Raw genomic sequence first — 13,776 nt, 5'->3', positions numbered from 1 at the left:
GGGGGGACAATTTGTGCAGGCAATTCATTTTCCCAAATTACTTGAGAAAGTGAACTTACCCTTCAATGCACATTGTGTGTCCTAGAGAGCGCTGCTGCCCGGCTACCACAATATGGCACACAGTGAAATGGGGGCAGCACTCAAATGTGGATTTTACCCCACACACGGGCAGCAGAAAATGGGTTTGAAACAAATCAATTACATCACTTGTATAATCGTATTCGTTTGAACAAAGTCATTTTGGAAGAAATATTGGCTTGAAGGATTCTAGAATACTCACCACTCTGATAAACTCAAATAGTTCTATTATAGCAGAGTTCAGCAGGTTGTATCTAGTACCATTGTCCAGAAGGGCATTAATTACTGGCTCAAAAAGGTTTCCCTTTATGATGTAACGGTTGTAGAATTCATCTTTCAAACCAATTATCCGCCTCATAAAACGTAAGGCGCCTATGGGGGGGAAAATAGACAAAAAGAAAAAAGCTAAAATAAATGCTGTAACAGACAAACCACAGAAGATTATCAAAAACCTGACATATGATGGAATCACTTCTCCTTGCTCTGGTGTTTGACAGATGCCATAATATATTCCAAAGGAAAGTCCAATGGGAGGACAAAGCATGGTGCATCAACCGCCCCTTACTGCACACAGGGAAATACGGAGAACATTTATGGTGAAAGACAAGTTCAACCGCTCAACAGTTGTGTGTAGCAAAAAAAGCCCCTCAAGACCATTAATAGGTATTGTGTGCAGTTCTGTTTTAAAGCCATGTGGATCTTACCACACGTGGGCAGCAGAAAATGGGCCTGAACTCCAGACCAACAACACACAGAAGAATTACATACATGAGAGCTGGTTCACTTGCCAAAGGAGTTGTATTTCTGTCCATCCAGTTCTGAGATTTACATGGCACAGCCGTGTCTGGTAAGGGAAGAAACCTTATTTTTCCCTTCTACAGGTCTTTCCCCTAACCTTAGTTACTTGACAGTAAAATGTAAAAGCAGCAAACCAATCAGCTCATCTGTCACTCTTCTTGCTACTCCTATCGGCATGTTCCTGGTTAGCACAACTCACTTGCTCCCTGTGTGGTTTCTGCCTCCCCCACTCTGAGCTCTGCTGCAAAAGGCTGATACCAAGTCAAATAGAGATGCTTGTGCTTGTAAAACATGTTATATATTTAATGTATGAACACCAATTTGCATGATCTGTGTCTTTTACATCAGTCTGGAGTTCAGCCAACTTACTATCAGATTGCTATATCAACAAGGCACTTCAAACCTCTGTTGGAGGAATGGAGAGAGAAAAAAAAGGAGGATGTATCGAACTTACAGAGAGCTAAAAAGGTATGTTTGGAGTTCATCAGTATTAACACTCTTCTGAGCAGGTCCTTGTTCATGATGTAGTTTTTGATGTGGTAAGTATGGTGTTCCACACAAAATGTCAGTAACTCCAAAATCAATGCAAGCAGCTGGGCCGTCTGATAGTTATCTGCAAAACAAAAAAACGTTTGACGTCAGTAAATAAAAGAATAAATATGTTCCAGTTCTCTTTTTTACATTGAGGCTTCAGTCACATGAGGAGGCTGGGCACTTCAGCAAGAACCCATAGAATCTTAGGGGATTGTCCCAGGGTGCAGACAGACTGCGTCCAGGAACAATCTCCTCTCCCGAACCGAAAGGTAATCGTTCCATGTACAATTACATGTGGACTGCCGCTAACAGATGCAGCCACTGGCAGCCCGTCATTAACTTCATCAGGCACAGCGGCAGCATCAGTATGGACACACCTGCAATTTATGCCAGAAGAATCTGTATGTTCTTGCCGCAGGAATCCCCAGCCACAGCCTGAAGCCCTGTGTGAACGGATCCTAAGACTTGCCGCAGGAATCCCCAGCCACAGCCGTGTGTGAACGGATCCTAAGACTTGCCGCAGGAATCCCCAGCCTAAAGCCCTGTGTGAACGGATCCCAGGACTTGCCGCAGGAATCCCCAGCCTAAAGCCCTGTGTGAACGGATCCTAAGACTTGCTGAAGGAATCCCCAGCCTACAGCCCTGTGTGAACGGATCCTAAGACTTGCCGAAGGAATCCCCAGCCTACAGCCCTGTGTGAACGGATCCTAAGACTTGCCGCAGGAAGCCCCAGCCACAGCCCTGTGTGAACGGATCCTAAGACTTGCTCAATATAGGCACAGTGGTGCTTTTCTTCACCTACCCATTTAGACATGTAATTGTCCCAGCTCTGCCAAGACCTGGAATCATTCCTCACAGTCTTTGTTCATTTATTTTACAGCAACTACACATGCTTGTGACTGCAGATCCTAGTTTAGAATTAGTCGTCGTTTATAAACTTGAGAGAAAAGGCACCACAGTCTACCGACATTACACAAGTACACTACACTGAAACAAGAACACTTAGACTAAACTAATCTGTTCTACAGATGCACAGCACCTACCTGGACAAATTGTGCTACCCTTCGACGTGACAGCAGTGTCTCCTGAAAAAGAAGACAGAAAAGATACTTATTTCAATCATTGTGTAAAAGGACAAAGCAAACAATTCACAGAATCTATTTTAAGTTTAAAGGTCTATTCACCGTATACTTAAACCATTCAGGCCCGTAACAAGCTGCTGTGAACTCTCACAATACCCCTCTAAACACTATGCTCAGAACTGAGAATGCGACTCTTACGTTGGCCATACACAAAGAATTATCTGGTTAACAATCAAGTAAAATCACTCAACTCCCCCATTCACACTAAACAGCACTGGCAACCAGCAGCTGTCAGAATACCCCAACAGTGACTGCAGTTAATTGGCTGAAGTCGCTGTTCTCCCGACTGTTTCCCACCCGGCTCCTTCAATATTCAAACTGTGTACGGCCAGCTTTAGTCCGACGACTAAACACCTATACACTGCAATACACAGTGAGGTGAATTTATCCAGACTGGAGCAGACAACATCTGGAGCAGTTTCCATGGGAAACTATCAGCTTCTCTCTTCAGTTTGTTAAGTTTTGAAAATGAAACACAGAAGCTGATTGGTTGTCATGCACAGCTGCTCCAGATTTTGATAAATTCCCCTCAGTGTATGTATTCAGTAACTGACGCCTTACCTTTCTCTGGCTTATCCTCAGATGTATTGGCCAGGAGGGGTGCAGTGAGGACTTGCATACAATGGTTGTAGAAGAAATTTAGGAACTCGCTCTTCTCAGTTTTCTGTTGAAAGAAAAATGAAACAAGCAGCAATTTACATACAAATGACGTAAAACTCAGTCATAAGAAACAAAAAGGCTGCCACTGATCTTTCCTTGTGGAAATGCTTGGCTATCATGCTGACCATATTGCATCTACTTTGATTCAATGCTGCAGAACAAGTATGGAGTTCAGGAGTTGTCCTCCATACTTTCTATTCACTCAGACTAATGAACTTGTGTGTCGGTAGAATATAAGGAAACTAGCCCTGATGTTTCTCTCCGAACAGGTTTACTTTAGAGCAGAACTTCACCACCTCTGAGTGGGATGCCACATTGTGTCATTATACACATCATAGTAAACAAACCTCCTACAGTCCCCTCCTGTGAAGCAACAACCACAATCCTCCTTAACGTTCCCTTGCTGTCATACTCTGCCTGTCTTCTAGGTATAACATTGCTTGGCTCTGCCATTGGGCACCTCTTGATTATTTAACTCCTGCTCATGTGCACTGGGGTTACATCATCCCAGGACCCAACATGGCTTCCGCCATCTTACAGATGTTGGGAACAAGCCATGTGTGTAAAGTGCATAAAAGAAACTGCTAGGAATGGGGAAGACTTTTTTTGGTAGCAGAGACTCTGCATGTCGCTGCTGCCAAACCTTTGTATTTTTGTTCTTTAGCTTCGCTTTAAGGCAGCAAATCAAACCAAAGCTTAATAGAACATAAAAAATGTGCACAAAAACAAACCCAGCTCCAGAAAAGTATATTTTGTGCACTTGGAAACAAAAGAAAAAAAAAAAAGATGCTTTTACCCATTTGCAGGTTCTTACATTAGCTGTTGCTAACATGTTTTCTGGGTCTATCAAGGTCCTCAGGAGTCCCATTAATTGAACCGCTCCTCCAAGCTCCGGGTCCGTATCACAAATCATTTGCTCAATTACAACGTTAATTAAAAGAATGTCCTGCGACATGCAAAACACAGAAAAAAGGACAGAAAATCATTACACATGAAACATACATTGCATTCTTAGCTGCACATTTGATGTACATTTGATGTACACATTCCTAACGTGCTAAATAAATCCAAACGGTATAAATACTCCTAAAGACATACAATAGTTCTTAGATAACCATGTGTATTCTGGGACGTGGGACTCTGGAGAGAAAGCTTGACAAATCTGGGCCCTAGGCCTGCTACCGTCCTCTGGAATGGATTCATGTTCATAGTCCATTCATAAGCTGGCCATACACTGGCAGATTTTCCTACGGATCTGGATACATAAATTCTCATCTATACAAGCAACCGAGCATTCTGGAAATCTTTTTTCCAACAAAATCTTACCGTTGTATGGCCAGCTTTAAGATTGAGCCGGCAGTCCATTCAGACAGGACAATGAATTTCTGTGCCACTATGGAATCCACAAAGACATTACCAGGTCTGCCCACAAATCTGTAAAATCCTGCTGACACAACTCTTCCTAAGCCAGCTATTATTTGAGTTGAAGCAGGTAAAACCAAAGCACACATAAGAGCTAATATAAAAGTTACAAATAGGACAGTTTTAGGGCCAGTTCACACCATACACATTCGGGCTGTGCTGGACATTTTTTCAAGCGCAGCCCGAAAGCAAGACAAGGAAATATGCCTTGCCATGGGTGGGAACAGTTCACAGTGCTTGTAGGAGAAGCACATCACAGTAAGATGCAGAACAACTGCATTGCTCAGTGGTGTGCTCATAGAACTTAATAAAATGCCACTTGTGACATTTCAATAAATATTAACAATAAAAAAAACAGTGCAACGTGGCTCCATCGAGCACATCGACACAGTACATGCACATGCACACCATCAGCTGTGCGGCTGCCCCAAAGCTTGTCATACACCTATAGATCTGCAGATTTCCTATGGTCAGATGGAAAAAGTGCAACAGATTCCTCCATCTACACTAAACTGTGTGGATGGAGGAATCTCCCACTGGGCCAAGCTTCAGTATCTTGCTAGTTGTCCCCGCTGGCTCTTAAAATACCTGAACAATGCCTGCAACCAGATTGTTCAGGTATTTTAAGAGCCAGCGGGGCCGACTAGCAAGATACTGAAGCTTGGCCCAGTGGGAGATTCCTCCATCCACACAGTGTAGAGTAGATGGAGGAATCTGTTGCACGTTTTCCATCTGACCATAGAAAATCTGCAGATAATCTATAGGTGTATGGCCAGCTTTAGGCTTCAGTTTATCTGTACAGAAATGTCATGGCGTGCAGGGACAGTTTTAGACTTGGTTTATCTGTACAGAAATGTGTGCTACCATCCAAGTCTATCAAATGGATGCACACAAATTGTAATCAGTTAAACCCAATGATACATCTTTCAACTCATTCAGTTTCATACAACCCCCTCCAGTAATTGGATCTTATGCAAATCTAGAGACTCCACAGACTGAGATCTCTGTACAATACAATGTAAAACTAGTAGTTCCTACAACTACAGCATTTGTGACCAGCTTTAGACAAAGTCAAATATAATGACATGAAATTGTCCCCATTTGTTGTACTTACATCATCACTCTGCTGGGCTTCTTGCATTACAAACTCTCGAACCATGGAAGGACTAAACTCTACCAGATAAGAAAATATATCTGTAGCGGCCGCTCTAACTTGTAAATCGTCCATACCCTAAAAGAACAGCAGACATGACCAAGTTATATGCAGAGACAGAATACAGCTGGGGTTATAGTTAGAGACTTCATTGCAAAACTGCACAAGCAGAAGCTTAAAATAAATGTCAAAATAGCACCTTTTTAGCTGACAATGAACATGTAACAAATATAAAGTCAATGTTATCCCAATTAGACTGCAAAAGTGGAAATACACTCTAAAGTATTTCAGGCCATGAAACCTCTAATTTGAATCTCTCACCTCCTGCATGAGAAGCGGTTAGGGTGCTTTGAGCCCACTGAAGAGGCTGTTATCCTGGTCTCCATTGTAGAGATCAGTGTAAAGAGAGGGGATGTCTACAATAACATCATTTCAAATCATATCATAGGCAACGCATATACATGTACTAGGGCCTCACCTACTGAGCAGCACTAATAGTAATGCTATAAAATCATTTATTTAAAATTTTATGTTTTTCACTCCAGGCTAAAACTCATTTTAAAGCTGCTGTTTTGGCACAATTAACTTTTGTAAAGGTTTACATATAACATAGCAAATCCTTTCCTGAAGTGACCCTAAACTCAGGAATTAAATAATAGGCTACATAAATGCATTTTTTAAGATTAACAAAAATGTAGCTCATCAGTATATAACTCGGCTGTATGTCATCAAATCATCCCTGAATTGGTGCGGACACTGTCCTTCCTTCTGGATGGTGGCTACTTTTGTTCCCCATGGTCTCTGTGTGTGTTGTAAAGTAGCAACTGCTCCAAGCTCACTCCCATGATGGACTACAATCTCACGTTTAATTCATTAACTTGTATTGAAGTTGTAGTCCATCACAGGAGCGAGCTTGGAATGGTGGATACTTTACAACATGCATAGGGACCATGGGGAAGAAAAGTATACACCCTGCAGAAGGAAGGACAGTGTCAGCACCAATTCAGAGATGATTTGAGGATCTACAGCCGAGTTATACACAAATAAGGTCCAGCATTATTAATAGTTAATGTACTTGAATGCATTTTTAAGACTTAAGCACTGAGTTTAGCATCATTTAAAGCCCACCTGAAGGATCAATAAGGGGGCATGAAAGGAGGGAGGGAGCTGTGCCAAGTGCAGCAGGTTAGTGAAGATTCTGCTTAAACGTAATTTGTGCATCATATGCCTGGTATGCATTTCCCAGGTTTGGGAGAGTTAGTTTCCATTTCAAGTATTTAACCATTTAAAAAAACAACCCAAAAACACACACACACCCTTGTTCTTTAAGAAACATCCTGACAGTTCTATACACGCAGCAACAACTGTGAATAATTGTGAAATAGAATACGAAAATAATAAAAGTAGTTCCAAGTACTTACCATGACAATTTCTAATGCCGGAAGTATTCCGAGGTTTGCCAACGTTTTGAAGAAAGCATCTCTATTTTGAGGCTGCAATGTCTGCGAAAACGCACAGAATTCTTTGAAGAAGCTGACCTTGGAAAGAAAAGAGCAAAATACCGGCAGTGAATATCAGGCGCCAATTTGGCAGCTTCAGTAACAAGAAACTGTACAACACTTTGCCCTCTGATGTACTGCAAGGAAGCGCCCTAGTCATGGCCTCTTCTGCTTACCAACTCGCGCCGCTTTTCATCATCCGTGGCTTCATCGGTCAACTGTGCAAAGACTTCCGACAAGAACTTTTCATCTTCCTGTGTAGATATATACGGCAGTCATTAGATTACTGGCAAGAAAATCACAGATAGGAGCTCAATAAACCAATATAAAAAAGGTGAAGGAGTGCACGGACAAAATGCAATATCTATAATACAAGTGAGGATTTCTAGTTTATGCAACCCACAAAACATATACACAATGTTTCCATACTTGGGCTGGAAGATCTCCAAGAACTGGTGTATAACTCAAAGTAATCCTATTTAAACACATCCTGTCTAAGTTCTGCAAATGTACTTCATATTGTAGCCTTCTGGGATTCGAGAACATGCGACACCTTCGAAAAGGTAGTCAGCTTCCTTCCAGCCTGTGCAGTGGGTACAGTTATAGTGCAGGATGAATGAGAGCAACCCAATGGGTCATTACACCCCACAGATAATTCACCTGTAAGCTTTCCTTGAAATAACTGCTAAACTGACTGATAACAAGAACTTCTGAACATCATCCTACTGTTCGGATGCAGAAAAAAAAGAAATAAAAAAAACTTTTCAAATGTGTGCAACATGGAAGTCGGTATGTGTCAGATGGGCATTAAATGCAACAACGCAGCCCAGCGCAGACTACTCCCTGCATGCCACAACTGGTGGCTGTAAAAAATGATGCAGGGCTGGTACGCCACTTCAAAAATGGCTAATGCTCCACAGACACAGGGTTTCTATATCATGCTACTTTACACTATTCCATCCTCAGCCTCATTTCTTCCCATCGTCTACACCCACACACACTTCCCAAGCTGTTCTGTGAAGACTTCCAGCATGAAGCAGCCAGTTCTAGATGAAGCCGGCAGGCTTCTGCTCATCTATGAAGAAGTCAGTGTAATGTAATGACTTGGTAAAACAACCCGGCCTGTAATACTGCAAAAAGGTGTTCTAGATCTCTAGACACCTCACTGAAGATACCCAAAAGACATCTAAAAACCCATCAGCGACTTCTGTATAGAAAACGCAGTACTAAACAGTAAAACCGCCAAAAAGTTTTTCTAAAGATTGGCCTTTTCAGACTTTTACATAAACTATGCAACAAACATTGCTTGCAATGTATATAAAACCATAAATAAACCTGAGGATAAAGCTCATAGGGTGCTGCTTTGCCAAGATGTAAAGGGTCAGAAAAGGGCACTCATTGCATCTAAAACAGGGGTTCGCAACCTGTGTAACCCACATTTGTAATTGGTCATTAAGTCATGACCCAAGTCACACTGCAATGGAGCACACGGCATTGTGGTACTGTGCGGGTGATGGAACTGTGGGCGGGAGGTGCGTTTGGGGTGCCATGCAAATTAATTACCATTCAAATGAATGGCAATGCAACGCACCTCGCACACCAGAACGCGTAGTAGGTGCAATTGCATGGTACAGTGCGATAATCACACGGGACTGTTCGATTAACGCACTGTACCCCTCAACTCCATATCCCCTTAACCTCTCCCCCCCAACCTTCACAACTTTGATGCAGATACCTTCCACTAACCATCTCCAAGGTTGACATTTACATCTTCAAAATTGACTGTTTAATTTTTCCAAGTACCGTATTTTGCGGTCCATAAGACACACCGGACCATAGGACGCAGGGAGGTCCAGCGCGCCTTATGACAGAAGCTGCAGTTGACCGCTGAGACAGGTGGCGCTGTGATTACATCGCCACCTGTCTGTCACAGCTTCTATGACAGAAGCTGCAGTTGACCGCTGAGACAGGTGGCGCTGTGATTACATCGCCACCTGTCTCAGTGATCACACAGAGCAGACGAAGAAAGTCCGTTCTTCGTCTGCTCTATGGTGATCTCGATCGTGGCTGCTCGGTTTTAATACGAGTGATCTCATTAGATCACTCGTATTAAACGAGCAGTGGCTCCTACTACTCGCCCGGCGCCCGAAACTGCATGTCTCGGGCGTCGGGATTCGCTCCATAAGACGCAGGCACATTTTCCCCCTACTTTTTTTGGGGGGGGGGGGGAGTGTGTCTTATGGAGCAAAAAATACGGTATATGGCTTTCCTAGGGCAGCGGCTAAAAAGTACTGAAGACACCGCATCAGTTTGGCACCCACCAGGGAACAAGCATTTTTGTAGTAATTCCAGCCGTCCCCAAAAAACAACCTTTACACATCGCTCCCCCAAGCCCTTGTATGTTTGATTTTACAAAGTCTTGATGACAGCAGAAAATGCACCAATTACACGGGCATGTGACAGGCCGATGAATGTCTACAACATAAAAGCTGCAACTATGCCAGAGATCTTTTTCCGCTGGTAGGAAACGGCTTTCTCTGGATCAGGGGAGGATCACATTCAGATGCAGTCAGCATGTAACCAGATTTCCCTGCGCATGTTGACCTTCTAGTATAGAAGTCACGTGTTCCCCACAAATGGATCATTTCTAGGATAGCATGGAGCTGGCTTCCCGGCCAATCAGGAGTTATTACCCACCGCCCGACTTCCTGATCGTCAGGAAGCCAGCTCCATGCTATTTGGCCAGCTCAATGCTGATTGGCCGGGAAGTCGGCCTACCAACTAATCAGCATCGAGACTACCAAACAGCATGGAGACGGCTTCCCAGTCAATCAGGTAATGACACGCCACCCGGCTTCCCGATTTCTTGGGAAGCCGCCTCCATGCTAGCAGAAGTACCAGTATCGGTACTTTGTATCGGCAATAAAACTAGCAGTACTCAAAACCGATAAAACGGTATGGTGAATCCCTAATTACTACACAAACAAGAATGTGATGGATGATACCGGCCATTGAGAATTAGATAAATACGCAGTGATGAGATTTTTCTGGATAACCCTTTGAGTACCAGCCTGTAACACCCCTTCATTCCCAGGACATTTTCCAGTGCTCTGCTAGATACGGCACCCCATCTTCATATATGTGACACACAGAGAAAGGTGATGAAGGGTTGAATGTACAGGTCACATACAGTGGGAGATGGGAGGGATTATTGCACAGGAGAGAATATACACACCAGTTCTGTACAGTGTGTCTGTGGTCTGAGATGTCCAATAAAAGCTCAGGCCACAGTGATAAGGTCCCGGAAGAAGCTCTTCTCATTACCATGCTGACCAATGAGCTCTCCACATCTGTGAGCATTACTAACATTCCATACTGCCGGATTGGGAAGTCTGCTGTACGGACCCCAAGACTTGCTGGTGGGGACTAGACATTAGGTGTAGCAGCGGCCGGGGAAGGTGATGGCGGGTAAATTAATTTTTTTTTTTTACATTTTGAGAGAGAACTATTCTTTTAAAACATTTTTTTTTCATCTGTTCAACACACGCAAAACAATACACCCTGTTGATGGTGCCTGAAATCTTCTGAGCGGATAACTTTCTGTGTTCAAGTAGGTTACGGAGATAAAGGGGAAGGAGTGGGGGATGAGGAAAGGGCTGTGTTGCTGTAAGTAGGCAGGGCTGACACCATATGCTTAGGAATCCACAGATGAAAATACAGAGGAAGGTTGGGATACCCATTATTTCTGGCCCCTCAGTTCCTCTATGTGAAGTTAAGTCTGAAGGGAGAAAACTTGGGGACGTCTGCATGTATTGAAGAGATGTAATTTTTTTTTATTCTGCCTTGACATACATTTTCTGAAGTCAGCAATGGCAACCCCCATACATCTCCAATGTCAGGTCTACCTTAAGATTTCCAAAGCATGTGTACTCCCCATTCTTCACTGCAGTTATGCAGTTGATGTCAGGACCAGCTTGCCTCCATTCTAAAAACATGAAGGCAACACTCTTTATTTACAGATACTCGCTCTGGGGCCACTGCAATTTTAATTGCTTCGCTCCTTGCCGGTTCAGTGCCCAGGAACAAGCAGGTGTCAGGACCAAATGTATTTTCTTGATTCTATCCTGCTCAGCTATGACAAGCAGAGCTAGAATGGCCACACGGGTCCTAATTTTGGATGATGGGTAGAGCTATGGTAACCACGTAAATATGCTTTAACAAAATGGTGTTATGTCACGTGGTCAGGGTAAGAGCAGAAACTGGAATTGTGGGTAAAGCCATGCTATTAATCATCACAAGAAGGCGTTTGTATTATTTTATCTGCAGAAATAAAAAGAGCCATGTATAAAGAGGAAAAGCAAGAACATATTATAATGTACATCATACTATACGGAAGTAGAACAAGTGCCTACAGGAGAGCCTTTACAGACCCCGCAATCAAAGACATAGGAAAAGGTTTGGGATGAGTAATACGTACCTGCAACATGCTGACAATCTCCACTTTGTTGAAGAAAATGAAAGACGTGAGTGTAGACAGAAAATTGTCTTCAAATACAGATGGCGTGGGCAAGATGACATCTTGAATGTACTGTACCCTGTACGTTTGGTGGATCTTTTGCCTAAGTTCAGAGTCTGTTATGGGGATTACTTCTTTAAACTTTGCCGTTTTAGTCAAAAACTCTCGATGTCTTTTTGGCTGAGCCAAGGCTGGGTCGTACTCCAGGCACCCCACAACATCCATTATGCACTCGTCCGAAAACATCACCTCAAACAGAGTTGCTTTATTGAGAAACAGAATTCCTCGAATAATCTCATATAAATGGTGCAAGCCTTCTGGGTTATCCAAGTTTTCACAGGTTTGGAAAAGCTGCAACAACTTTTTGATGTAGCCCTCGTTCTCCAAGGCTAGCGCTAGCTTTTCCCTACGGATTGGTGATGATAGGACTGAGGTAACAAGGTCGGCGATCTCTTCAAGTTTATCAACTTCACAATTAGGAAGATCAATCAAGCTGCTAGTTTCAGGCATCTCCTCGAAGCGCTCCTCTTCCGACTCATCAATGGGGTCTTGTGTGACTTCCACGGAAGGGTCTTTCCCTTGAACCTAGAAATAAAAATGAAAACCTGGTCACGTCATATTCATCATACATATGTATACAGATCTAAATCTGTACTGGTCTTATATACATTGAAAACAATGCTGCTGAAAATCTCGGCTTATACTCGAGTATATACGGTAATTAACCCATTTTTCAGTTAAACACTTGTCTACCGCCATGTTTATTAACGGCAAAGTAATGGACATTTCCACTAAATGTGGAAACCACAAAGTCCAGGTTCTCGCTAATCATTGCCCGTGATACATAATTTAAGCCCGGTGGGCACAAAACTGCATCCCTAATAAGGACTTTCTCTTGTGGTGTCACCAAAGACTGGTTGCAGCCTAGATCCAAGAGTGTAAATGGAGATTGGATATACCTTACGAAGGGCGCAAATGAAATCTGTAGACAAGCACATGCCTGGAATCCCCAAGGACAGAGCAGGAAAGGCAGACCCAGAGGCTCCTGGTTATATAATGATATCATGGCTGTTGACGTGAACATGACCTAGCTGCAGGTCAAATAAAAAGCTGGGAACCGTCAACAGTGGAAGTCTCTTACTGTGGCCCAATGCTCCTCCATGGAGCAGGATATACAACTAAAGCTTAGAAATATAAAATCGCACAAATAACGTTTCAGTAGCCAGTGCACCCGTTAATACCTACGAGCTGACTTGTCATTGGACGACTCAGATTTCAGGCTGTACAGAGTCAATCTGATTGGCTCTATACTTTGTGATCACTATGACGACCAATCACAGGGATATCAAATATAAGTGTACTACTGTTTACATTGGAGAGCCCTCCCCCTCGTTTCCTTAACCGCCCCCCTTCACTACCTCTGTTTTGAATCATTTATACCCTTTTATTCTCCTCCAGTACATCTAATATCCATCCTGCATACAGTATGTTAACCCTTCACCTCCCTTATCCTGCACATTAAACTTCGTGTATGTACCCTGCTCATTAACCCCTTCACCTTCTCCCTCTGTGTATGACCAAGACTTTAAAGATGCGCTGTATCTAGTGCACCATTACGAAGCACTGTGTTTTAGGAGAATTTTAAGAACAAAGCACCTCAATACCTCATTGCAATGGGTCATTTTTGGGGGTCCTATACTGTACTGGGATTTCTATTTTGTTTTTTTATAGAAAGAAAAACTATCGCCCCCCCCAAAAAAAGTCTTTCCTTTATATAGTGGAAAAAAAAAACAAACAAAAAAACCTGTTCAGTGCTGAGTTGGTATACGCAAGCCTGGGGACATATACTGCCAGCGGGGCAGAGATTTTTATGGGATGGTCTGTAAACACGAGAAAATATATGTCTTTAGGCGATCCCTGAAAACCCATCCTGCCTCAACCTAACCACTGAACTCTTACTTTCTCCACATAGTT

General features: G+C 43.0%; 1 protein-coding gene across 6 annotated transcripts in view; it reads right to left on the bottom strand.

Annotated features, from left to right (window-relative positions):
- The window catches only part of PPP4R3B (protein phosphatase 4 regulatory subunit 3B), a 39,496-nt gene that overhangs the window by 8,413 nt on the left and 17,307 nt on the right, over positions 1 to 13,776 (bottom strand). For 2 of the 6 annotated variants that reach the window (XM_018576646.1, XM_018576647.1), the window contains exons 4-12: positions 11,764 to 12,387; positions 7,463 to 7,540; positions 7,209 to 7,325; positions 5,749 to 5,865; positions 4,009 to 4,158; positions 3,114 to 3,216; positions 2,454 to 2,495; positions 1,331 to 1,489; positions 281 to 450 (exon numbers count right to left, since the gene is read on the bottom strand). In XM_018576646.1, the coding sequence (XP_018432148.1) occupies positions 281 to 450; positions 1,331 to 1,489; positions 2,454 to 2,495; positions 3,114 to 3,216; positions 4,009 to 4,158; positions 5,749 to 5,865; positions 7,209 to 7,325; positions 7,463 to 7,540; positions 11,764 to 12,387 (1,560 nt within the window). The remainder of the gene's footprint in view (positions 1 to 280; positions 451 to 1,330; positions 1,490 to 2,453; positions 2,496 to 3,113; positions 3,217 to 4,008; positions 4,159 to 5,748; positions 5,866 to 7,208; positions 7,326 to 7,462; positions 7,541 to 11,763; positions 12,388 to 13,776) is intronic. The other 4 variants (XM_018576648.1, XM_018576649.1, XM_018576650.1 and 1 more) reach the window with 3 other exon arrangements.

This window comes from Nanorana parkeri, unplaced genomic scaffold, assembly GCF_000935625.1.
Source record: "Nanorana parkeri isolate BGI_ZX_2015 unplaced genomic scaffold, ASM93562v1 scaffold72, whole genome shotgun sequence".
Classification (NCBI taxonomy): Eukaryota; Metazoa; Chordata; class Amphibia; order Anura; family Dicroglossidae; genus Nanorana; species Nanorana parkeri.
This window is presented reverse-complemented; position numbering and strand designations above follow the sequence as displayed.